A 25,778-nucleotide genomic window follows, 5' to 3' on the forward strand; every position below is an offset into this window, starting at 1 on the left:
TTAGCAGCCTCTGGGGCCTCCTAGAGATCGTGAGGCAGGGCCTGTGGTTCTGACTTCCGCATCCCCACCCTGTGCCTCAGGCCTGGAGAGTGAGCACTTGCTGCGCACTGACCACAGCTGTCCTTCTCCACCTGCAACAGGACAAGCACAGTAACCCCTCCTCATCTGGGCCCTGGACATCCCACTGCATCTAATAATGTCCCTCCTCCCTCCTTGATTAGCTACTCTCAACAGCCTTGTGAAGGGGCTGATGTCACCACATCAGTTTTAAAGATGAAAACTGAGGCTGTTTCTGGCTGGTCAGTGGATAGAGCAACAGCCCAGCATATGGATGTCCTAGGTTCAATTCCTAGTCAGGGCATACAAGAGAAGTGACCATCTGCTTCTCTTCCCTTCCCTCTCCCCCTTCTCTCCTTCTTCCCCTTTCACAGTCAGTGGCTTGATTGGTTCAAGTGTCAGCCCCGGATGCAGAGGATGGCTTGGTTGGTCCAAACCTGTCCACCTCAGGCACTAAAAATAGCTCAGTTGATTTGAGCATTGGCCCCAGATGGGTGTTGCTGGGTATATCCTGGTCAGGGCATATGCAGGAGTCTGTCTCACTATCTCCCCTCCTCTCATTAAAAACAAAACAAACAAGCAAACAAAAAAAACCAAACAAAAACAAAAACTGAGGCTGAAATGGAACCAACTTGCTCACTGAGTATTGCAAGGATGATCCTTGAACTTGAGTCCCAGAGCCTCTGTCTGTTTGCCTGCATCCTGCTGCCTCCAAAGCAGCTGCTTGGCTGCTGCTCCCTGGCTCAGGCCATTATCTTGGACTCCCACACTCGCGCTTTGGGGCCAGCCTCGTCCCAGGTGGTATGGGTACCTTCTCAGAGACTCCAGAAGTAACTGTCAGGCAGGATTCCAGGCACCAGCCAGAAAGTCTCTCTTGTCTTTCCAAACACCTCCCTGTCCTCATCTGGGACTCAGCTGCTGACCTCCACCCCTCCATCAGTAGCGGCGTACCTTGCAGAGCTGCAGAGTGTCTAGTGGGGAGGGGTGGCCTGGGAACAGAGTTCAGAGAATCGAGGGAGCAATCTGCTAGGAAAAGCATGGGCTGCCGGGAGGCCCAGAGAGCAGCGGTTTCCCCGCTGGCCCTCAGGGTTGCTCAGCAGCCACACGGAGACCGGGTGCACTCCTCCGAGAACCGCTGACTTCAGGACTTCTGCCGTGCCCCGAGCTAGTCACTACCTCAATTTTAAATGAAGAAATTGAACCACAGATTTAAAAAGTAAGATGTGGACACCAGAGCCTCAACAGCCAGGTTTTTAGCTCATCGCGTCTATGAAGAATTGGGTAGGACTCTGTGGAACTGTTAAGGTTTAGTTGGCAGGGGCAAAATTTAAAAATGGGCATAAACCTCAAGTACTCACTGTAGGACTGATTGGGAGAATCCTCCTCAAAGCACAGATCTCCCGCAGTGTAGACCAACCGGGATATTTTGAAGCCTTGCTCCCTGCAAGGTCTGTAAATAACTAACTCCCATGCAACACAGGATAAGAGGTCTCTCAGGGCAAAGCTCTGAGGAAAGTTCCAGAAATTGAGATTGCATCTTGGAGGGTTTCACGGCAGTGGTGACTTTGGAGAAAAATTAAGTGTGCATGTGTACAGATAGGAAAAGAGAGAATTGGCCACAGAGGGCGCAGCGTGAACAAAAGAGGGGAGATAAGGCAGCCTCAGTGAGTGCTAAAGCCAGGAGTTGTCCTGTTACCCTGGTGGTGGTGGGCGGGGTGTTGGGAAGAGGATTCCTGGGGAAGGGGGAGCCTGGAACCCCATTCTAGGAGGCCTTGAATGCCTAGAGTCTAGATTTTATTTGGCAAACAGAAGGAAAAGACTCTTTCCTAATATACTGCTCACAAAAATTAGGGGATATTTTATTGCTTCATATTCATTTTGAAATATCCCCTAATTAGAGTTACACGCAATTGCTGCATTGTGTTGCACAGTTTATAGAGCACTTTCTTACTTTGATTCTCAAAAAGAAAATAGATGACAACACAACATCCCGTGAGACGGCATTGTGACTATCACCCTGGTTTTAAGGAGGAGGAATGTGACTCAGGCATCCATGGGAAGGTCCTGAACTGGTTCTGAAACCTCAAACCTCCACGTGCTGGTCCTTCCGGTTCTGTGACAGTGTCCAGCACGTGTTGAGCTGGGAGTGAGGAGCCAACGAGGTTCGATTTGTGATCCGGGAGAAACAGACCCGGGGGGGGGTAAGCTGGGGAAAGGGGAGACTCAGCCGCTGTTACATTGTCATAGCAACAGGAGTGAGGCCAGGGGCCTGGAGATGGAGGACAGGGGGCAGCCTGGGACATACCAGCGAGTCCAGAGGTGGAATTGCTAGGAGTTGGCAGAGTCCTGCGAGGATGAGGGGAGGGGGCTGAGAGGAAAGAGAAGTCAAAGCCCAGACCACATGTGGGTTTGGGAGACTGAGGATCGAACTCCCTGTATATGTATAGTGTGTGGAAGTATAGGGAGTAGGAGGAAGATATGGGATCCCTGGGAACGCTGCACCATCTGAGGCAGCCGGACCAGTGAAGGGCTTGGGCTGGAGGGTCAGGTGGCTGGCCCCTGTTGGGAGTACATTATTACTTCAGTGTCTTATACCTTTATCTGTAGGATGTAAAAACAGGCGCTCAGAAAAGAGAAATTATTGATAGAAAAGTGGTTCAATCGATGGAGATTGTAATCATATTTGCTCAAAGGATTGAGCTGAGGATCAAATAAGCTAATGCCTGTTGAGCCCTGAGCAAGGTGATAATGGGGAGTTCACACGGCTCAGCGCCACCCTCCGATGTCAGCCCTATGCACACGACTTCAGTAAGTCCACTTTAGTAAGTGGCACCTTGAGGCAAAAAAAAGAATGTTATACTCATTTTACAGATGAGGATGCAGAGGGATAAAACCTCTTTAAAGCGCCACGATGCTTTGCTCTGGAATTAACTCGTCCCCTCATTGCAGATAAAGAAATGAAGCGGCAGTGAGGGAATGAACACCCCTGCGAAGGTGGGGCCGGGCTCAGAGCCCGGGCAGCCTGGTCCTGGGCCACCCCAGGACCCAGAGTCCGGCTCGGTGCTGCCCAGTGTGGAGTGGATGGCTTGTGTGAGGGTGGCAGGCTGAGGTGTCCTGGGGCCCGAGCGCAGCCACTCCTGACCACTGTGGGCAGATTGAGGTGTCCTGGGGCCCGAGTGCAGCCACTCCTGACCACTGTGGGGCCTTTCTTCTGTCTGTCCCCAGCCTCTGGCCGCTCCCACCCAGCCAGCCCCAGCCCACCCGGGCCACAGGCCAGCCGGGTGCTGCCCATCAGCTACCGGCTGTCACACACACGGCTGGCCTTCTTCCTACGCGAGGCGCGGCCGCCGCCACCTGCAGTTGCCAACAGCTCCCTGCAGCGCTCCGAGCCTTTCGTGGTGTTCCAGACCAAGGAGTTGCCTGTCCTCAATGTCTCCCTGGGACCCTTCAGCACCAGCCAGGTGGTGGCCCGGGAGCTCCTGCAGCCGTCCAGCACCCTGGACATCCCCGAGCGCTTGACGGTCAACTGGAAGGTGCGAGCCTTCATCGTCCGGGCCCGTGTGCCCGCCTCGCAGCCCGTGGCCCAGGTGCTGTTCTACATAGCTGGCCGGGACTGGGACGACTTTGGCGTCACCGAGCGGCTGCCCTGTGTCCGCTTGCATGCCTTCCGAGATGCCCGGGAGGTCAGGAGCTCCTGCCGCCTCAGCGGGGGCCTGGCCACCTGCCTTGTTCGGGCAGAGCTGCCCCTGGCCTGGTTTGGGCCCCCTGCCCCGGCCGTGCCGCCCACGACCCGGCACAAGTCTCCAGAGGGGCTGGAGCCCGAGTTGGCGGGGGAGAGCCAGCAGGCTGAACTGTACTACACCCTCCACGCCCCAGACGCGTCCGGGGGCTGCGGGGGCACCCGGCGTGGGGCTGGGGCCGGAGTCGGGGCCCGGGCAGAGAGCCCCACCCAGCACCCACTGCTGCGCATAGGGAGCATCAGCCTGTTCCGCCCGCCCCCCAGGAGGACGCTGCAGGAGCACAGGCTGGACAGCAACCTGATGATTCGCCTGCCAGATCGGCCCCTCAAGCCGGGAGAAGTGCTCAGCATCCTCCTCTACCTGGCCCCCAACTCCTCCTCTCCCTCCAGCCCCAGCGTGGAGCACTTCACACTCAGGTAGAGGGGTTATGGGTCCGGGTCTGCCTTCCCTTCCAAGGTCAAATGCACATCTGACTCTCTTTGTAGGGGCTCACCCAGCCTGTCTGCCCAGCATCCTAATCGCAGTTCTTCCATTGATCACTTGGTCAATCTCAGGAAGACACCTCACTTATTGGAGTCTCAGTGTTCTTATCTGTCTCATGGCTGTAGAAATCTCTGCCGTTCCTCCGTATCTCACCGAGATGGCATCCTGGTGAAGGAGAAATAATTCGTTTTCACAAGCATGGATGTCCAAAAGGATAGAATTGGGGGCTGGAAGGGCCCTTAGACATTAGCTAGTGCAGCCCTCCCGTTTTACAGATGAGGAGACCGAGGCCAAAAAGGAGAAAAGGAGATCAGAGAGCAGCTTCCTGCTGGGAGCCAAAAGGCGAACAGGAGTTTGTGCCTGTGTTGGAATGTTTACCCAATCCTAGAGTTGGGAGGAAAGCTTTCGGGAGTCCCAGTTCTTTCCGTACCCTGGCTTCAGAAATGCCTTAAATTGTATCACATCCCCACAAAAGAGAATGGTTTCTTACAGTAGGAATCCACGGTTTGAGCCCAAACTCTTCCTCCCACCCTGAGCACTATGCAGCGGGACCTGAAACATCACCGTTAGCCTCCAGCTTCTTGGAGTATCGCCCTCTCTCCTGAGTGTACTGCCTCAAAGTTCACATATTCCCAGAAAGGATCGTACCTGAGTCAGTGATTGATACCCGAATGTGAACATGAGTTAAGTCAGTCACCAGAGATCTTGGGCTGCATTAATAGGAAGAGAGCATGCAGAATTAGGGAGGTGATAACCATTCCGCTTTAGTCAGTGTTAATTAGAGCAGCCCAAGTGGTGTATTTAGTGTAGGACAGCACACCACGTAGGTCCAGAGGAGGGAGGCTAGGGTATGAGGGATAGAAAACTATGGCAAAAAGCAGCAATTGGAGGAACTGGAGCATTCAGTCCTAGAAAGAAGACTCAGAGAAACCTGCTCACCTTCCCAGCTTTCTGAAGAATTGTTACCAGTACTAGGATGGAGGAGAGTTGTTCCCTCTTGCCCCAGCAGAACCCATGGTTGTTGTATTTCAGCTAATTATAAGGAAGAGATTCTAATCCTTAGGGCTTTCTGCAAGTGGAATGGGATGTGCGCAGAAGCAGTGAGTCCCTTGTCACTATGGTGTGCAAGGAGAGGTTAGGTAAAGGCTTCGCAGAGATACGGTGGAAGAAGCTGCAGCTTCTGCTGAGGGTCAGAGGTTATAGCTACGCGATACCTGGCTCCCCAGATTAGTCTCAAGCTTTGAGTCTAGGGCCCAGGGTAACCTACTCCCCTGCTTCCAACCACAGCTGAGGGGTCATGACAAGGTGGGCAGCCGTTGGGCCCTAGTGTGACCTTTTCCCTCTTCTTCCTCCCCCTTTGTTTCAGGGTGAAGGCCAAGAAGGGTGTGACCCTTCTAGGTACCAAGTCAAGAAGTGGCCAGTGGCATGTGACCTCGGAGCTGCTGACCGGGGCAAAGCACTCAACAGCCACCGTGGATGTGGCCTGGGCCCAGGGCACACCCCTGCCCCCGTGGTGAGCTGAGGTGGTGCCTCTGCCCACCTTTTTGCAGGACAGGCACCTGGAAGAGTGGGGGAGGACTTGGTGGAGGAGGCCAGGCTTCTAGGAGGGCTGGGCCTTAGTTTCCGGGGACTCTGAGTCCCGGCGGGAGCGCCTCGGGGGGGGGGGGGAAGCTCAGAGACCTCAGATGGCAGGCTGCCAAGGAGGGCTGGGTCCCCACCGGGCTTTCCGAGCTCCTGAGCTTCTCCCAACCCTTCCTTCCTGGTTCTGCCTTCCTCCCCCGGCAGGGAGGGCCAGGGGCCCCTGGAGATCCTGCAGCTGGACTTTGAGATGGAGAACTTCACCAGCCAGTCGGTCAAGCGGAGGATCATGTGGCACATTGACTACCGCGGCCATGGCACTCTGCCTGACCTGGAACGGGCAGTCACTGAGCTGACGGTCATCCAGCGGGATGTGCAAGCAATCCTGCCCCTGGCCATGGTGAGCAGGGTGGGTGACCGGACCAGTAGATGCACGTGTCTGTCTTGGGTGCATGCGTGATGGGAATGTGCACGGCTGAGTGTGCACATAGGTCAGTGCTTGTGTGTGTGTGAGCCAGTGCCCAGGTGTATGACTGCTTCCTGACTCAGGTGGGCCCGTGTCCAGGTATCTGCGTGTGAGTGTGTGCATGTGCACTCATAGGAGGCCGGCGGCGCTCAGTGCCTGGTGCTGGAGTAAGACAGCAGATGTTGAGGGGGACAGAGATGGGGGACGCCACCCCCCAGGAGGGGCCCCGCAGGGGAGGTTTCCTGGAGGAGGTGGCCGTGCATTTGAACCTTGAAGGTCATGTGGGGGAAGGGTTCAGACAATCAGAGACCTGAGGCAGGTGCTCTGGGCAGGGGATCCTGCAGACAAAGGCGCAGCAATAGGAATGTGACTAGTTTGTTCAAGAGCGCAATGGATTTAGGAAGAGAGCACTGGGGTGGTAAGGCTGGAATGATCCCTTGGGGCCAGCGCAGGAGCAGCCTGAATGGCCAAGAAAAGATGGGGCCAGCCCAGGGACATCTTGAATGGCCAGGCAAATGTGTTGGACTTTCCTCTGGGAGTGCCGGGGAGCACGGAAGATGCTGAGAGGGAGGTGATGGGAGGGGCTGGGGAAGGGCTGTTTTCCGGCAGCAGAGTAAGATAGCCCATGAGAGCTGCTGCAGAAGTCCAAGCGAGCTGAGCTGGGTGGATGCATGTCTCTGCACATGTGTCCAGGTGTCCACATGGGAGGGTGCACATCTGAGGAGTGGGGGCAGTCAGGAGCCAGGGCTTTGGCTGGCGTTCCTGGGAAAACAGGAATCTGCAAACGCCCAGGCTCAGCAGAGCCCCACCCTCCTCTACTCCCCACAGGACACAGAGATCATCAACACGGCCATCCTGACCGGCCGGACAGTAGCCATCCCTGTCAAGGTCATAGCCATCGAAGTGACCGGCCTCATCCTAGATGTCTCTGCCCTGGTGGAATGTGAGTCTGACAATGAGGACATCATCAAGGTGAGCTTCCTGGAGGTGGGGTCCCTGAGAAGGCCTCAGACCTTCGAGGGGGAGCCCCAAGCCAGAGGGAAATTCACATCCCATGCAGGTCCCTTTGGTAACAAGAAGATAGGAAATTGGGGTGGTGGTGGGGGGAAGAGTTGTGGGCATCCCTTGCTGAACCTGAGTTGGAAAGCTCTGGGTACTGCCCTGCCAGTCCTGGAAGGCTGCCTGTAGGAATGTGGAAGAGACCATTTGGCGGACCAAGGGGGAAGGCAGCATTGATAAAGAACTCAACCCAATCTGGCAAATCATTATTGGGCCCCTGCTGTGTGACTGACACTGGGCAGGGTGGAAGGGGTGGGGGGAGACAGGAGGATGGACTCCTCAGAGGCATGCCCTGAACCTGGATGCTGGTTCCAAGTGGAGGAGATCCATCACAGGGAGGAAGCTCCCAGGAGCATGTGAGTTAGGCCAGGAGTGAAGGTTGTATAAGGAAGGCACACACCCTCACCTTCTCCAACTCCCAAAGGCCCTTCCCTGAGCTCCTCCCCAGAGACCCACTCCCCAGAAGGGCCTCCAGGCTTGCCCCTTTCCCCGGCTATGGATAGCGGTCAGAGGCAGTAGAGTGGGCAGAAATGCAAGAGGGTGTCCAGCCCCCGTACCTGGGGTGGGTGAGCTGTCTGCAGTGCCAGCCTCCAGCAGGTGCCCAAAGCAAATGGTTAGACACTGAAATCGGTTCCCTATTCCTGACAATGCTTCAGTTTGAATGAGAGTGAGAGGAAGGGGGTGTGGGTGTCCTCCTTCTGGCTCCCTGGGGCTAACTTGGAGTGCCCTGTTCTCCCCACTGAGTCCTGGGTCCCTTCAGGTCTGGGAGCCTGAAGCTCACCTCGGCTGTCCCCACACCCGTGAAGAAGGCCTTCCAAGTGAGCCAGGTCAGATGGCTTGGTCCCACACCCTCGTCACCTCCTGAGTGTAGCAGCCTTGCTCAGGTCCCTGGGGCTCTCCGCGGCTGGCACACTAGCACGGGAAGAAATGGGCCTGCTCCCAAGAGCCCTGCGCCTTTCTCTGCTGCCCAGACACCCCCACCCCAGCCCCAGAAGGACCAGAACAAAGTCGCGATGGCTTAGATACCAAAGGGAATTAGCAAAGATTCTAAATGGAATTTGTTTCTGCTCTCATTGAAATACACTCAGGTTCTGTATGGAGTGTAGCCAATATTCTAAATGGAACGTGCCAGCCGTCAGATGGAATGCTCTGCCTTCCGAAGCGGGGAAGGAGCCTTTCTGGCCGGGCTGCTGCTCCACCTGCACCCCCCTTCCGCGGTGGTTAAGTGAGCTAGCCGGAATTCAGGACGGTCCAGCGGCTCTCTCCACAAACGGGCCAGAGCCCCGCACTCTCCCCACCCCACCAGGGCCTCAGGGGGTGTCATCGCCCCACAGGCTGCAGCTCCCAGCGGGAGCACCTGAGGGCATGGCACACAGTGTTCACTCCAGGTGTCCATGTGGGCACATGTGACGCACACACCCATCTGCATCTGCCCTGAAGGGCTGGCAGCAACATCTTTGTGAGCAGGCACAGGTATTCACCCAGATGTGTTCAGTGGGCGTATGCCCATTTGGGGAACCTTTAAGAGGCAAGTTGGTATCCAAGTAGGCGTGCTTTTGCTGAAGGTGCAGCCATTGGTGGCAATAATCCTCTTGTCTGTGCTCAGGGTTCTCTGGTCCTGACTTTTCCTCTCCCCTTCCCTCACTTGCACCTCTGGCTAGAGCAGCCCCCTCACCTGAAATTAACCAGTGCCCATTTTCCTGGGCCAGAGGGGCCCTGGAGAAGCCATTGGCCTGCCCCATACCCCTGACCCCTCTATCTGACCTTCTTTCTGCTCAGTTGAGCAGCAGTGTCCTACTCAGGACAGGCTACTCTTCAGTAGAGTGGAGGACTCTACCAGCCAGACACCTGTTCCAGAGCCCCGGTGGCCATGGGAGGGGAGGGGAGCCAGACCTGAGGACCTTCAGCCTGAAGCCTCCTCCGAGGTATAGCCTGGCACATCAGAAGCGGTATCTTGTAAAAAGCCTTTGCACATTGGCTCCTTGCCAGGGAGCAAACGCCTTCCACAGTAACCCCTAAGGGATGATTTCTGGAAAAACAGAATGGAGGCAGGGCACCAGAAGCTGACATCTCCCAGAAGAATTCAATTAAGTGCCTTCTTCCACCTGGCCCCTCCCCTTCAGCTTCAAGTGACTGGTACTTTTCTCTCCAACAGCCTTCTGGCCCTGCCTGTCAGACTGCAGTCCCTCTTACTGTCCCACAGGATGACCTGTAGGGCAAGACATGCCAACCAACCTCCCCCGCTCTCCCCAGGTGTCCAGCAGCTGTGACTACGTGTTCGTTAGCGGAAAGGAGTCTCGCGGGTCTATGAATGCCAGGGTCACCTTTCGCTACGACGTCCTCAATGCCCCCCTGGAAATGACAGTCTGGGTCCCCAAGCTGCCCCTGCACATCGAGCTGTCGGACGCCCGCCTCAGCCAAGTGAAGGGCTGGAGGGTTCCTATCCTCCTCGACCGAAGGTACAGCCCCTCCACACACGGCAGAGTCTTGGGACGCTCGTGGGTGACACAGCTTTGGCACACAGTCTGATCTGCATGTGTGTATAAGAGCCTAGATGCACACAGTCTGCAGGTTGGTTATGCAATCAACAAACTGTTACTGAACAGCTACCATGTGCCAGGCCCTGCTGGGTGCTTGAGCTGTGAGATGAGTATGGCCTGTGCCTTACTCGGCCATGCCATGGGTCCACCAGCGAAGCCATTGTGTATATGTCCCAGAGCATGGTGGATGCAGGAAGCAGGGAATTAAGTAGCACAAAGGAGAGAACCACCCCTTCTCCAGGAAAAGTCAAAGCAGGCTTCCTGGGAGAGGTGTCTCTTGAGCTAGGTCAAACTCAAGGATGAATGGAAAGGAGTTGTCTGGGAAGCAGGGAGAGAGACCAGTCAAGCAGCAGACCAAATGGAGCAGATACAGCAACACAGGAGTACACACACCTGTGCACAGGTGTCCCAGCTGGGCACACACTGACTCACACAGGCTCACACACCTGAGTGCCCAACTGTGGGGCATGTACATCTGAACTCAGTGTACCCCACTCACCCACTCATGGCTGCTAGAGAAAAAAGCGAGCAGGGACGAGAAGAAAGGGCAGGGTTAGGGAGAGATGCAGGTGGCCAGGTGAGATTTGTAAAAACAAGGCAGTGTAGACCAGAGCCTCTCAAACTCTACTTTGCACATGACTCGCCTGCAGATTCGGTCAAAAGGCATATTCTATATTTTGGACCAGCTCCTGGATGACATTCATGCTGCCTTTTTTTTTATTTTATCAAACATTTTTTATTAATTTTAATGCGGTGACATTGATAAATCAAGGTACATATGTTCAGAGAAAACATCTCCAGATAATTTTGACATTTGATTATGTTGCATACCCCTCACCCAAAGTCAAATTGTCTTCCGTCACCTTCTATCTGTTTTGCTTTGTGCCCCTCCCCTCCCCCCACCCCTTCTCTCCCTTCCTCACCCCCCCCCATCACCATCACATTCTTGTCCATGTCTCTGAGTCTCATTTTTATGTCCCACCTATGTATGGATTCATATAGTTCTTAGTTTTTTCTGATCTACTTATTTCACTCGGTATAATGTTATCAAGGTCCATCCATGTTGTTGTAAATGATCCAATGTCATCATTTCTTATGGCTGAGTAGTATTCCATAGTATATATGTACCAAAGCTTTTTAATCCACTCGTCCACTGACGGACACTTGGGCTGTTTCCAGATCTTTGCTATTGTGAACAATGCTGCCATAAACATGGGGGTGCATTTCTCCTGGAACAGTTCTATGGTGTTCTTAGGGTATATTCCTAAAAGTGGGATAGCTGGGTCAAAAGGCAGTTCTATTTTTAATTTTTTGAGGAATCTCCATACTATTTTCCATAGAGGCTGCACCAGTCTGCATTCCCACCAGCAGTGTAGGAGGGTTCCCTTTTCTCCACATCCTCGCCAGCACTTATTCTGTGTTGTTTTGTTGATGAGCGCCTTCTGACTGGTGTGAGGTGATATCTCACTGTGGTTTTAGTTTGCATTTCTCTAATGATTAGTGATGTTGAGCATTTTTTTCATATGCCTATTGGCCATCTGTATGTCCTCTTTGGAGAAGTGTCTATTCATTTCTTTTGCCCATTTTTTGATTGGATTGTTTGTCTTTCTGGTGTTGAGATTTACAAGTTCTTTATAAATTTTGATTATTAACCCCTTATCAGACGTACTGTCAAATATGTTCTCCCATTGTGTAGTTTGCCTTTTTATTCTGTTTTTAATGTCTTTGGTTGTGCAAAAGTTTTTTAGTTTGATATAGTCCCATTTGTTTATCCTGTCTTTTATTTCACTTGCCCGTGGAGATAAATCAGCAAATATATTGCTGTGAGAGATGTCAGAGAGCTTATTGCCTATGTTTTCTTCTAAGATGCTTATGGTTTCATGATTTACATTTAAGTCTTTTATCCATTTTGAGTTTATTTTTGTGAATGGTGTAAGCTGGTGGTCTAGTTTTATTTTTTTGCAGATAGCTGTCTAATTTTCCCAACACCATTTATTAAAGAGGCTGTCTTTATTCCATTGTATGCCCTTACCTCCTTTGTCAAATATCAGTTGTCCATAGAGCTGTGGGTTTATTTCTGGGTTCTCTGTTCTGTTCCATTGATCTATATGCCTGTTCTTATGCCAGTACCAGGCTGTTTTGAGTACAATGGCCTTGTAGTATACCTTGATATCCAGAAGTGTGATACCTCCCACTTTATCCTTCTTTTTTAAGATTGCTAAGGCTATTCGTGTTCTTTTTTGGTTCCATATAAATTTTTGGAATATGTGATCTATATCTTTAAAGTATGTCATTGTTATTTTAATTGGTATTGCATTGAATTTATAAATTGCTTTGGGTAATATAGGCATTTTAATGATGTTTATTCTTCCTAACCATGAGCATGGTATATGCTTCTCCTTGTTTGTATCTTCCTTGATTTCTTTTATCAATGTTTTATAATTTTCCGAGTACAAATCTTTAGTCTCCTTGGTTAAATTTACTCCTAGGTACTTTATTTTTTTGGTTGTAATAGTGAAGGGGATTGTTTCCTTAATTTCTCTTTCTGACTGTTCATTGTTGGTGTATAAAAATGCCTCTGATTTCTGAGTATTAATTTTATATCCTGCCACCTTGCTGAATTCATTTATCAGGTCAAGTAGTTTTTTGACTGAGGATTTAGGGTTTTCTATATACAATATCATATCATCTGCAAATAATGATAGTTTTACTTCTTCTTTTCCAACTGGAATGCCTTTTATTTCTTCTTCTTGTCTGATTGCTGTGGCTAGGACTTCCAGGACTATGTTGAATAAGAGTGGTGAAAGGGGGCACCCCTGCCTTGTTCCTGATCTTAAGGGGATTGCTTTTAATTTTTGCCCATTGAGTATGATGTTGGCTGTGGGTTTGTCATAGATGGCTTTTATCATGTTTGGTATGTTCCCTGTATTCCCACTCTGCTGAGAGTTTTGATCATGAATGGGTGCTGGATTTTATCAAATGCTTTTTCTGCATCTATTGAAATTATCATGTGGTTTTTCTCCTTCTTTCTGTCTATGTGATGAATCACATTGATTGATTTGCGAATATTGTACCAGCCTTGCCTCCCAAAAATAAATCCCACTTGATCATGGTGTATGATTTTTTTCATATATTTTTGGATCCGGTTTGCTAATATTTTGTTGAGGATTTTAGCATCTATATTCATCAGGGATATTGGCCTATAATTTTCTTTCTTTGTGTTGTCTTTGCCTGGTTTTGGAATCAGAATTATGCTCGCCTCATAAAAGGAGCTTGGAAGTCTTCCTTCCTCTTGAATTTTTTTGAAATAGCTTGAGAAGGATAGGAGTTAGTTCTTCTTTGAATATTTGGTAGAATTCACTTGTGAAGCCACCAGGCCCAGAACTTTTCTTTGTTGGGAGTTTTTTGATAACTGTTTCTATCTCATTTGGTGTAATCGGTCGGTTTAGGTTTTCTGATTCTTTCAGACTGATTTTTGGAAGATTGTATGTTTCAAGGAACTTGTCCATTTCATCTAGGTTGTCTAGTTTTTTGGCATACAGTTCTTCATAGTATTTTCTTACAATATTTTGTATTTCTGTTATGTCAGTTGTTATTTCTCCACTCTCATTTCTAATTTTATTTATTTGAGTCCTCTCTCTTTTTTTCTTGGTGAATCTAGTTAAAGGTTCATCAATCTTGTTTACCTTTTCAAAGAACCAGCTCTTGGTTTCATTGATCCTCTGTATTGTTTCTTTAGCCTCTATGTCATTTATTTCTGCTCTGATCTTTATTATTTCCTTCATTCTACTACATTTGGGCTTTACTTGCTGTTCTTTTTCTAGTTCTTTTAGATGCAGTGTTAAGTTGTTTATTTGAGCTTTTACTAGCTTCTTAAAGTGTGCCTGTAGTGCTATGAACTTCCCTCTCAGTACTGCTTTTGCTGTGTCCCATACATTTTGAGTTGTTGTATGCTCATTATCGTTCATTTCTAGGATTTTTTAAATTTCTTCTTTGATCTCATTCTTAATCCATTCGTTATTTAACAACCTGCTATTTAGTTTCCATGTGTTTGAGAATTTTTGAGCTTTTCTGTTGTGGTTCATTTCTAGTTTCATGCCATTGTGATCAGAGAAAGTGCTTGATATGATTTCAATCTTCTTAAATTTGTTGAGATCACTTTTGTGCCCTGACATGTGGTCTATCCTAGAGAATGTACCATGAAAATTTGAAAAGAATGTATATTCTGCTGCTTTAGGGTGAAAGGTTCTGAAGATATCTATTAAATCGAGTTGATCTAATGTATCCTTTAAGTCTGCTGTTTCTTTGTTAATTTTCTTTCTTGAGGATCTATCTAGTGATGTTAGTGGGGTATTGAAATCCCCTACTATTATAGTATTTCTGTTGATCTCACTCTTTATATCCATCAAAGTCTGCTTTATATACTTAGGTGCTCCTATATTAGGTGCGTAGATATTTATAATAGTTATATCCTCCTGTTGGATTGCTCCCTTTATCATTATGTAGTGGCCTTCTTTATCTCTAACTATATCCTTTGTTTTAAAGTCCATTTTGTCTGATATAAATATTGCTTCCCCAGCTTTTTTGTCATTTCCATTTGCATGAAATTTTTTTTTTCATCCTTTTACCTTCAGTCTATGTGCATCTTTTGTTTTAAGGTCTGTCTCTTGTAGACAGCATATGTACAGGTCCTGTTTTCTTATCCATGCAGCTACCCTTTGTCTTTTGATTGGATCATTTAATCCATTTACATTTAAGGTTATTATTGATATGTAGTTGTTTATTGCCATTTTATTCTTTAAAGCTGGTATTCCTCTTTTGCTATATTCTTTTCCCACTTTTATCTGTTTACAACAGGCTTCTAAACATTTCTTGCAGCATTGGTTGGGCTGTAATGAATTCCTTGATGGTTTTTTTTTTTTTTTTTGGTCTGGGAAGTTTTTTATTTCTCCTTCAATTTTAAATGATAGCCTTGCTGGATAAAGTAGTCATGGTTGTAGACTCTTGTTCTGCATTACTTTGAATATTTCTTGCCATTCTCTTCTGGCCCAAGTGTTTCTGTTGAGAAGTCTGATGTCATCCTTGGTTGACATCCTTGGGGGCTTCATTGTAGGTGATAGCCTTTTTTTCTCTAGCTGCTTTTAATATTTTCTCTTTATCTCTTAGCTTTGGTATTTTAATTATGATGTGTCTTAGTGTAGGTTTCTTTGGGTTTCTCTTTAATGGAGTTCTCTGTGCTTCTTGAACTTGTGAGAGTCTCTCCTGCATTAATTTAGGGAAGTTTTCAGCTATGATATGATTGAACAAAGTCTCTATCCCTTGTTCTTTCTCTTCTTCTTCAAGAACCCCTATGATGTGGATGTTATTTCTCTTCATGTTGTCACAGAGCTCTCTAAGAATTTCCTCAGACTTTTTGAGTCTCTTTTCTTTTTTCTTGTCTGCTTTCATGCCTTCGTTCAACTTGTCCTCCAACTCACTGATTCAATCCTCAGCTCCATCCATCCTGTTTTTAATTCCTTCCATTGTGGTCTTCATTTTTGATATTGTATTTGCCATCTCCAACTGATTCTTTTTCAATATTTCAATATCCTTTTTTATACTTGCTATTTCTTTATTTAGGTGTTTGTAATGACTATCCATTGTTGTTCTAAGATCCCTAAGCATCCTTACAATCATTATTTTGAACTCTGCATCCAGAAGTTTGGTTATTTCCATATCACTCAGTTCATTTCCTGGAGGTTTCATTTGGATTGCACTTCTCTATCTTCTCATTATGTCTGTGTGTTTGGGTGTTTTGTTTGTAGAGCTGGTTGAGTCTAGGCTTGGTGTTGTCTGCCTCCAGTTTTCAATTGTGTTATTTCTAGATCTTCTTGGGTTGGCATCAGCTATTATTTGTAATCCACTTTCAGATTTGGGCTGCTTTGAAGTCTTGATTTGTTTGTTTTCTTAACAGGTGATAGTCTTGTTTACTGATCTCAGCAGGGGGCTTATTTGAAACTATATCCAGGAATGAGGTGGGTGTAACCTGAGACTCTGAAGGCCTCTTCTGCCAGTTTCTCTCTCTGGGGGCAGGGTGTTTTCTCAGCTTCAGTAGGGGGAGGTGTATCTCAGATCTCCATGGAGACCTGAGTTACTGCCCCTCCTCCCCACTTCTTGTTTTCAGCTGTGTCTTGTTGCACTGATTGAAGCTGGAGAGATATCTGGAGATCTGTGACCCGGAAGCACTTTAGTCTTTTGTTTTGTGGAAGGATCAGCCCCTCCCTCAGCTATGGCCACCTCCAGCACTGGATGAGTCAGCTTCTCAGGTCATCTCCTGCATTCCTCTGCCCCTCACCGTCTGTCTCTCTCTCTCTCCTTTCTTTTTGGAAGACAAGCCAGCCCTTTAAACACACCTTGTTCCCTGGTTGCCAGGCAAGTGGCTATGAGGAGTATTTTCTGCTCTTTTCCTTGGAGTGAGAGCCCTTCTGGGCTCTCAGCCTCACCCTCCTCTGTTCCTTTAAGTAGGGGAGATTCAGGCGCTCCCTACCAGGTTTGTTGTGGCTTCTTCTTTGCTCCTTGATTTTTTAGAGCTGTTCTTGTAGTCCAGAGTTGGTTTTTCATGCTGATTGTTCCTAAATTAATTTGTAATCCAGTTCAGTGGTGTGAGCTGGGAGTCTGTGCATCTGTCTACTCCGCTGCCATATTCAGGTCCTTTTTTTTTTTATTTGATGCTGCTTTGAGTAGTGAGGACATAGTGACTCTGAAGCCAGAGAGCCTGGGTTTGAAAACTACCTTCTGATCTTCAGTAGCTGGGTAACTGTGGGCTATGTACATAACCCCTCTGTGCCTCAGTTTTCTCTTCTGTAAAATAGGCACGTTAACACTTACCTCACAGGATTGCTTAACATGGGTAAAAGAACTCTCTTTGTGAATAACTACACTGGTGGTTAACTCTCCCAAGCACTAGCAAAGCAGTAGCCACACCCTTCACAGAGCACATCTGGTTTCAGCACTTGGGGCAATCTGGATAGGTGGAGAACTTCCCAAATCATCAAATCCTGGCTCCCTTTTGCCCACTAGTTCTTCCCTCAGTTTTTCACTCTCCTTTTGCATTTAACTATAATCAGCAACAGAAACCCAGGCTACCCCTTCAACACTTTGCTTGGGAATCTCAGCTTATCACTTACAAGTTCTTCGCCACGCAGCATTGGACACACTCCAGCCGAGCTTTCTGGCGCTCTGTAGGGGGATCATCTTTGCTCCTCCAGCTTAGAGCTGAGAGCAGGGTCAGGCGCACACCCGGGCTGAAAAGAGGCAACACTTGTTAGCATTTGATGCAAGCTTTTCGCAGGCATGGGTGAAGCCAAGCAGAGGCAGAGAGGGACCAGGAAAGGTCAAGAAATGCCTTTCTAGGAGGGGAAAGCCTAAGAATTCTGGCTTCACACTTGTTAGGAATAGAAGGAGTGAGCCAGGGAAAAGCCTTGCCATTGGCACAGTTTCCACCCACGGGAGCTGGAGAATGGCCAGCAGGGCCAGGGTAGGGAGGGGTTTGCCCAGCCGAGGAGCCCTGACCCTGTGCCCCCACCCCAGGTCAGCCCGGGAGAGCGAGGACGAGGAGGAGGACGAGGAGGAGTGGCGGCAGAGTGCCAGCCGTGGCTGCACCCTGCAGTACCAGCACGCCACTCTGCAGGTCTTCACCCAGTTCCACACGACGTCATCTGAGGGCACCGACCAGGTGGTCACCATGCTGGGCCCGGACTGGCTGGTGGAGGTCACCGACCTGGTCAGCGACTTCATGCGAGTGGGTGACCCCCGAGTGGCACGCATGGTAGACAGCAGCACGCTGGCAGGCCTGGAGCCGGGCACCACCCCCTTCAAGGTAGGAACAAGGGCAGTGCTGGGAGCCTTGTTTATCTGTGGGTAGAGGACACAGACCGTGGAGGTTTGGGGAAAGGATTTCCAGAGCCTCACTCAGCCTCTGAGAACAAAACACACTTTCTTCCCCACCTGCCTCTCTCTGCCTGAAGTTCACCATCCAAGGTCAAGGTCCTTTAACTTCACCTTGGTGAAGGATCTCCCTCTAAACCTAATCAGCATGATCAACCTTGCATCACTATGATGAGCAGGTGAGAGGGCTCAGGAAGCCTGGAGGCCAGGAAAGGGAGTTGAGCATCTAGCAGCTCAACTCTGACCTTCTTCCTTGACAACTGGGTGCCGGAGTAGAAACCTTCCACCCAGGAGAGGGTAAACGAGGAGCCGTGGGCTGCGAGCTGCATGCAGAATACCCGTTTCTAAAAACAACTGATCCTACATTTTAAAATTTGGAAGTTTCTTATTTTTTAGAAAACTAGATTTCTGGTTTTACACAATATTCATCTGGCCACACTGGGCTGATGAGCTGCCAGAATCAGTCCTGGCGCCCCATTTATAAGAGCATGTGTTCTCCCATTTGCCACAGTCCCCACCACTCCCTTCTCTCACCTTGACATTGAGGTTGGAATATCAATTGCAGTTTATCACTGTGCAAGCTTATTGTTTTTCTTAAAATCTACTTATCGGCCCTGGCCGGTTGGCTCAGCGGTAGAGTCGGACTGGTGTGCGGGGGACCCGGGATCGATTCCCGGCCAGGGTACATAGGAGAAGCGCCCATTTGCTTCTCCACCCCCCCTCCTTCCTCTCTGTCTCTCTCTTCCCCTCCCGCAGCCAAGGCTCCATTGGAGCAAGGATGGCCCGGGCACTGGGGATGGCTCCTTGGCCTCTGCCCCAGGTGCTAGAGTGGCTCTGGTCATGGCAGAGCGATGCTCTGGAGGGGCAGAGCATCGCCCCCTGGTGGGCAGAGCATCGCCCCTGGTGGGCGTGCCGGGTGGATCCCGGTCGGGCGCATGCAGGAGTCTGTCTGACTGTCTCTCCCCATTTCCAGCTTCAGAAAAATACAACAACAACAAAAAAAACACCTAAAAAAACCCTACTTATCTCTCTCATCTGTGTCCCTGAGAGCCCCTGGCCCCTGGTCCCCAGGTGCAGCCTGCCCCAACCCCGGGGCCTCTCTCTGGCGGCACTGGGATTCCTCCCTGATGGGTGATCCTGGGGGGTGCCGCTTTCCTGGCCTTCTCTCAGCCCTGCCGCTCTCTGCCTCAGGTGGTGTCCCCACTGACAGAGTCTGTGCTTGGGGAGACACTGCTGACGGTGACAGAGGAGAAGGTCAGCATCATACAGCTGCAGGCCCAGGTGGTGGCCAGCCTTGCCCTCTCCCTACGTCCCAGCCCTGGGAGCAGCCACACCATCCTGGCCACCACGGCTGCCCAGCAGACCCTCAGCTTCCTCAAGCAGGTAATTGGATGCCCAGCCGACCACCCTGGGGTCTTGGAGTGTGGAAGGGAGACTTGCAGGCTCTGACCTGCCTTTATGCCATGAGTCCCCAAAGTAGTGAATTAGGTAATGGAAAAGCAATCTACCCTCCATGTCCTGCACGCTTGCTCCACCCCCTCCCCCTGACGTCTGCACAGGGAGCTGGGCCAACGCCTTGCTTCTTGCACCTGCCACCCTGAGATGTTCCTGCTGAGGGTTCCCCTCCCAGATTCTCAGAGGGCCCATCGCCTCTGCCTCTAATCCCAGGAATTACCCTTTCTGGAGCCCCAGCCACAGCCCCCCGCCCCAGACATGCCAGGGCACTGCCTGCAGGCAGAGGTGGAAAGAGCACAGGGAGTGAGAAGGTGGGTGCTGAGCACCAAGCCAGGAGTCAGGATCCAGAAGTCTTCTGCTCCTAACTTGCTCCGTGACCCCAGGCCAATCCCTTCTATGTGGGCCCTGCTTCCTCATCTGCAGGGAGGCCAATTTAACAAAAAGAGGAGAAGACTGGGTTTGGGCATGCATTCTCAACCTCCAAGTATCTGATGGGGATGATTCCAAGGTTAGGCATGGAGATGTGGGGTTACTCCTGCAGCAGAAGGAACCTGAGTTAAACCCAAAGCAGAACTTACCTTTAAGCTCATCAGAGCCTTCCCCCCTCGGGGCGGGCTTTGCGTGGGACCCAGCCGGGACCCCTGCAAAATGAGCAAAGAAATTCTCAAGGCAGTAGGAGGTCATAGCATGCCCGTCACAACCTCCAGAGGCAGACTCCCACTCAGTCATTCCTAGACACCTGCCACCTGCCCCACACAGTTCCAGCACTGGGAATACAGCAAGAAACCAGAATACCTTGGTCCCTGCCCTCACAAAGCTCAGTGTCCAAAAGAGAAGCCAGCCAGGACAGGCTCTCTGACTTCTTTCCACTTCTCCTCCTCCAGGAAGCCCTCCTTAGTCTCTGGCTCTCCTACAGTGATGGCACCACAGCGCCACTCTCCCTCTACAGCCCCCGGGACTATGGACTGCTGGTGAGCAGTCTGGACCAGCGGGTGGCTACAGTGACCCAGGACCGGGCCTTCCCGCTGGTGGTGGCTGAGGCGGAGGGGGCCGGGGAGCTGCTTCGTGCTGAGCTCACCATCGCTGAGAGCTGCCAGAAAACCAAGCGCAAGAGTGTCCTGGCTACCACCCCCGTGGGGCTGCGGGTGCACTTTGGGCGGGAGGAGGAGGACCCTACCTACGACTACCCCGGCCCTAGCCAGCCGGGGCCCGGTGGGGGTGAGGACGAGGCGCGGGGAGCTGGCCCGCCAGGCATGGGGGTGTCCTCATCGGAGGCCTTGGGGCGGGTCACCGCCAGCCCAGCACCCACAGAAGATTTCCTGCCGCTGCCCACTGGCTTCCAGCAGATGCCGCGGGGGCTGACGGACCTGGAGATCGGCATGTACGCGCTGCTGGGGGTCTTCTGCCTCGCCATCCTCGTCTTCCTCATCAACTGCATCGTCTTCGTGCTGCGTTACCGGCACAAGCGCATCCCGCCCGAGGGCCAGACCAGCATGGACCACTCCCACCACTGGGTGTTCCTGGGCAACGGGCAGCCGCTGCGGGTGCAGGGGGAGCTGTCCCCGCCCGCGGGCAACCCGCTGGAGCCCGTGCCCGCCTGCTGCCACGGCGACCACCACAGCAGCGGCAGCTCGCAGACCAGCGTCCAGAGCCAGGTGCACGGGCGGGGCGACGGCTCCTCGGGGGGCTCCGCCCGGGACCAGGCCGAGGACCCCGCCAGCTCGCCCACCTCCAAGCGGAAGCGGGTGAAGTTCACCACCTTCACCACGCTGCCCACGGAGGAGCTGGCCTATGACTCGGTGCCCGCCGGCGAAGAGGACGAGGAGGACGAAGAGGACCTGGGCTGGGGCTGCCCGGACGTGGCGGGCACCACGCGGCCCGCTGCGGCCCCGAACCTGCACAGTTACATGCGCAGAGTCAAGGAGATCGCGTAGAGGCGCCTCCCCCTCGGGGCGGGCTCTGCGTGGGACCAGCCGGGCCCCCTGCTCGCGCTGTCATGGCGGCCGGCGTGGATTGTGCGCCCTGCCCCTGCAGCTTTGCTCTTCGCGGGCGCGGCCTCCCTCATCCGGTCCTTCCCGCCACCTCGCCTCACTCCGTTACCCTCTTGTGCCGCCGCAGCGCGGAGGTGGAGGGCTCCTTCTCCGGGAGCTCTCTAGGAGGAAACAGTCCCAGCCTTCCTTCTACCCTTTCCAAACCTCCTCCCACTTCAGACAAACCTGCCCCAGAAGCGAGGCGCCCAGGCCGAGCTTGGGGCCAGGTGGGCCCACACTGTGAGCCGCCCCTGCTCCCGTGTCCCCTGTGTTCCCCCTGTGCTGGGGGCTCTGTGGGGTCTTGTGTCACAAGCTGCACAAAGACTTTTTTCAAACCACTATTCAGGGATTTTTGTCCTGCAGGGCGGGGAGGTAGCAGCTGCTTGCCCTGCCAAGGATCTTGCTGTGGACAAAACACTTGGGAAGTGGGGGACCCTTATAGCACCTTCTGGCTTTCTGGTACCCCCCAGTCCCATCCTAGGACCTGGGAGCTGACCCCAGAGGGGTCTGTGGCCAAGCCAGGCACCTTCCGAAGAGCTAGGACTCCCCCTTTTGCCCCCAAGGGCTGTAGAAGGGGCCGAAGGGGAGGAGTCCTCAGTCCACTCCTAACCAAGCCCCAGCCCAGAGCACCATGGTCTGGGTGGGCCTGGGGAGGCCTGCATGCCTCCACCCACCCTACAGCAAGGTCAACACTACGCCTTAGCCCCTACAGCTCTGCTGACCACTCCTTCCTTCTCGACAGGGGCAACCACCCATCCCCCCCATGAAATGCAATCCTGGGGGGAGGGGGCAGGGGAGAGTGCCAAGGAGTGCGGGGAGCACCTCGGGAAGGGCAAGGCAGAGGGAGTGGGCGTCCCCTCCCCCATCCCACAGCCACTTTTCTGTTGGGTTCTACCCACCACTATGTCGGGTTTTTCTTAAATAAATGGAGGTGACCAGATTGGAGGTGGGGGCAGCAGCCCCTGCAGAACAGACAGTACTGCCGGTCGGCTCTGTGTCTCTTCTTTATGTGCATACATGCACACTTACCTCCCCCCACCACACACATGGGTGCACACGTGCACACTGTGGACACGCTGAGCACGTGAGACGGAAATACGACTGAGCCAGGCTGCAGTCCTGGTCTTCGTCTTTCGGCATCTTGGTCCCTTAGACCTCTCTCTGGAGATGCTCACATCAGAGGATGAAGGATTTACTGACCTAGAAAGGTGTCCTTCCAAGGAGGTGCCGCCTTTAGGAGTCTGCTGTGATTGGCTCAGGAGGGAGGGGCCAGCCCCACAGCCTCCAGAGAACTGCCTTGGGGGTGAGAGGGAACGGAAAAATAAGGAGAGAAGTGAGAGTTGTGCTCGCCTGAGCTTGCTCGCTCGTTTCCATCACTGCCTTCAACCCTCCCCTCAGAGGAGGCTCCTCCCCATCACCAGCACCAGCTCTCAGGGAGGCCCCTTTCTCTGGGGATTGATGGGGAAATCCTGGTGGTCACCATGCAGGAGCCAGGCCAAGAGAAGGAAGGCTGTTGGGTGTGCGCCTCCTCCCACTTTAGGCCACGGGCTAGCCCTGGGAGACCACTCCCTGACTCCGGACCCCTGGAGGAGCACCGGACCTGGCAGAGAACCTAGCTGAGGCTGCCTGGCCAGACTCCCACCCTCTGGACAGGTGGCTACAGCAACCATCTTGGAGAGGGGAGAGGAGATGTCGCAGTAACCTGCATCTGTTGCAGAATGGGGCGCTGCCACCTGCCCCAACATGCTGTTGCCACCTCAGAAAGATGCCTGCCTTCCGCAGTCATCTGTTCAGGAATGATGGCAGCCCTGGGGGCACTACGAGGATTAAGTGATATCAGGGATGTAAAGCTCTCTGCACGGTGCCCAGCAGCTTCTGGCACAGACAACAAGTGGAGTTTGCCACATCCAGGTTTAATTTTCAGGTAAGGTAAGGTGTGGCCCTGAAAAGGAGACTAGAAATTAGCCAGCTCTGCCCAAGGTGTGTTGGCAACAAAAAAAACAGTGTTCAGTGGCAAGGAGAGAGCCACGGGGAAGCCATGCCGAGGGCAGAACACAGGGGCAGGGCTACTGTCTGAGCCGCCAGAACACCAGGTACCTGCTGTTCAGATGATCCCGACAGTGTCTTCCTGAAGGGGTCTCAGTCATTTCTCTTAACTCACGGTGCCTAGAACCAGCAAGTGTTCAACAAACGTTTGCTAATAGAGTTCAAACAAAAAACTACAAACGACTTCCTCATCATTCCACATTTGGCAATTTTCTACACTCTGCCATCTTACCACCTGAGCAGTTCAGAAAACCACAAGTTACAGAGACAGGTGAGGAGGACACAGGTGTGAGTCAAGGAAGAATGAATATTCTAGCTCAGGTGTGTGCATACAGGAAGGGGTGCTGGTGTTAAAGTTGGAACATGGCTCCATTTGCTTATTGAACACAAAAGCTCCTACAATGTGCTAAGCCCTGCCAGGGAGCGTGGAGACACAACCATGGGCCTGTCCTCAAGGAGCCCAGCTCGGCAGGGAAGATGGGCAAGTCTGACCACGGCCATGTGGGATGACGGGTGCTATGTGTGATCGCTTTGCCCTGGGTTGGTGGGGCACAGAGAGGAAGAGACGTTTTCAAACTGAATTTGCTGAGGATGAGGCCAGAGACATTCCAGGAAGGGGGGATGGCAGGTGTGAGACCCAATAGCCACAGAACTGCCACCTTGTGCTTTCTCCTGTTGCCCTGTCTCTGCACGTGCTTGTCCCATGTCTAGAATAAGAGTCCCTGGGGATAGCGAAACACAAACACACCGATGCAAAGATGCGGAGGCCGGAGGGAGCAGGGGCTTGGGAGTCAGGCGTAGACTTGAGGTTCAGATCATTGCCTTTTCACTGGGTGAAGGAAGGAAGATTGAAGGCCCCAGGGGCCGCATTAGGAAAACGCTGCAGCAGAAAGGATGAGAGCCAGGGCAGTGAGACCAGACAGCTGGGTGCATACAGTGGTTTTCAGCTGCAGACTTCGCCAACTGCTTTATCCCCCCTGGGGACGACGGGGAGGAGACAGGAGCTGCTGCTTGACAGAGACCAGGCCACTCCAAGAGAGATAGTGGGTGCTATCCTACTGGTGTTTCTAAGCATCCAGGCTTCTACAAACAGGGAAATGAGGACCCAGAGAGGGGAACAGTTGGCCCAAAGTTACACAGCCAACCTAGTGACAGAGCCAGAGTCCCGCCTGCTACCCGTCCTGTAATTTGTGTCCCCTCATCTTCATTCTTCACGCCCTGTCCAAATGCGAGGACTTGGAGGCAATAGCTAGAAATGGCAAGTCCTGACCCTCATGCAGTTCAAGGGGGAGCAAGCTTGGAGGAACAAGGCGGGACATTAAGTTAACAGCCCCTCTGGAATGGCTCTGGCACTGAACTCCTCTTTAAAAATTTGTCTTCAACCCCGAAAACGAATCGAGGGACCTTATAAAGAATAGTTATTGACAGAGAGCTGCTCTGGGAGCAGCGGGGAGCCAGGCCCATGAATCAGCCCGCTAGCAAAATGAGATTTCTCCGACAGCCAGGGCCGGCCAAGGCAGAGCTGGAGAGGCAGAGAAGCAGCCCTGAGCCTGTCCCCACCCCGGTGCGCAACTCCCCGCCTCAGTCCCACACTGCCAGCCTCTCCACGCCAGCCCTGGGCTCACTCCATGCTGGTCTGCAACAAGTATGGACAAGCACGCACCTCCTATGTGCCAGGCACAGTAGCCTCCTTGAGGGAAGATCTCCAGCGTAGGGAGCCAGATGGGTAAAATGGAAAATACAATAAATGGGCCAGAGAAGGAAACTCACTTGAAGTGATGAAATTTCAGTAGATGGGTTGGCAGGGACTCCTGGGATCAGACTGTGCATTTGCTGTGTGACCTTCAAGTAGTGTACCACCAGCTCTGGGCTCTTGTTTCCCTATTTGTACAAACACGGATGTCACCACTACTAGGTAGCATCCACTGACTTCCCTGAAGATGCCCCACTGTTTCAAAACCTGTATTGCTGACAAGCATTTAGAGAGATAGGAATCACTACTCCTGTTTTATAGACGAGAAGACAGGAACACAGAAAGGGCAAGCAACTTGCCCATGGTCCCCCGCTTAGAAGCCAGCTGACAGACAGCTACAAACCTACCCTCTTTCTGCTACATCCTGAAGCACCACTGACAAGGGAAAGGGAATGAAGTGGCAGAGAGGCGGGAGGGGGATAGGGAGGGATCTCTGAAGTCAGAAACAACTACTGAAGGACTCAGAAGTGGGATGGATTTACCCCGGGCACCCCCTCACACTGTGACCCGGTGTGCGTCTCTGGCCTTCCTACGTGAGACAAGCAGTCTGGAGGAGACGTCTTAGGGCACACCCTAGACCAGGGGTCTCAAACTCAGCTCAGCATGTGGGCCGCAGAGCAAGATCACAGCCGTTCGGCGGGCCGC

At 52.0% G+C, this 25,778-nt stretch overlaps 1 protein-coding gene across 1 annotated transcript in view; it reads left to right on the forward strand.

Annotated features, from left to right (window-relative positions):
- Nucleotides 1-22,290, forward strand: part of TMEM132E (transmembrane protein 132E) — a 63,847-nt gene extending 41,557 nt beyond the window's left edge. Inside the window, exons 2-9 of the mRNA XM_066263336.1 lie at nucleotides 3,283-4,213; nucleotides 5,647-5,793; nucleotides 6,066-6,258; nucleotides 7,153-7,296; nucleotides 9,637-9,842; nucleotides 17,493-17,781; nucleotides 19,041-19,232; nucleotides 20,189-22,290. Coding sequence (XP_066119433.1) covers nucleotides 3,283-4,213; nucleotides 5,647-5,793; nucleotides 6,066-6,258; nucleotides 7,153-7,296; nucleotides 9,637-9,842; nucleotides 17,493-17,781; nucleotides 19,041-19,232; nucleotides 20,189-21,238 — 3,152 coding nt within the window. The 3' untranslated portion in view covers nucleotides 21,239-22,290. The remainder of the gene's footprint in view (nucleotides 1-3,282; nucleotides 4,214-5,646; nucleotides 5,794-6,065; nucleotides 6,259-7,152; nucleotides 7,297-9,636; nucleotides 9,843-17,492; nucleotides 17,782-19,040; nucleotides 19,233-20,188) is intronic.
- Nucleotides 22,291-25,778: the final 3,488 nt, after the last annotated feature.

This window comes from Saccopteryx bilineata, chromosome 2 (genome assembly GCF_036850765.1).
Source record: "Saccopteryx bilineata isolate mSacBil1 chromosome 2, mSacBil1_pri_phased_curated, whole genome shotgun sequence".
In the NCBI taxonomy this organism is placed as follows: Eukaryota; Metazoa; Chordata; class Mammalia; order Chiroptera; family Emballonuridae; genus Saccopteryx; species Saccopteryx bilineata.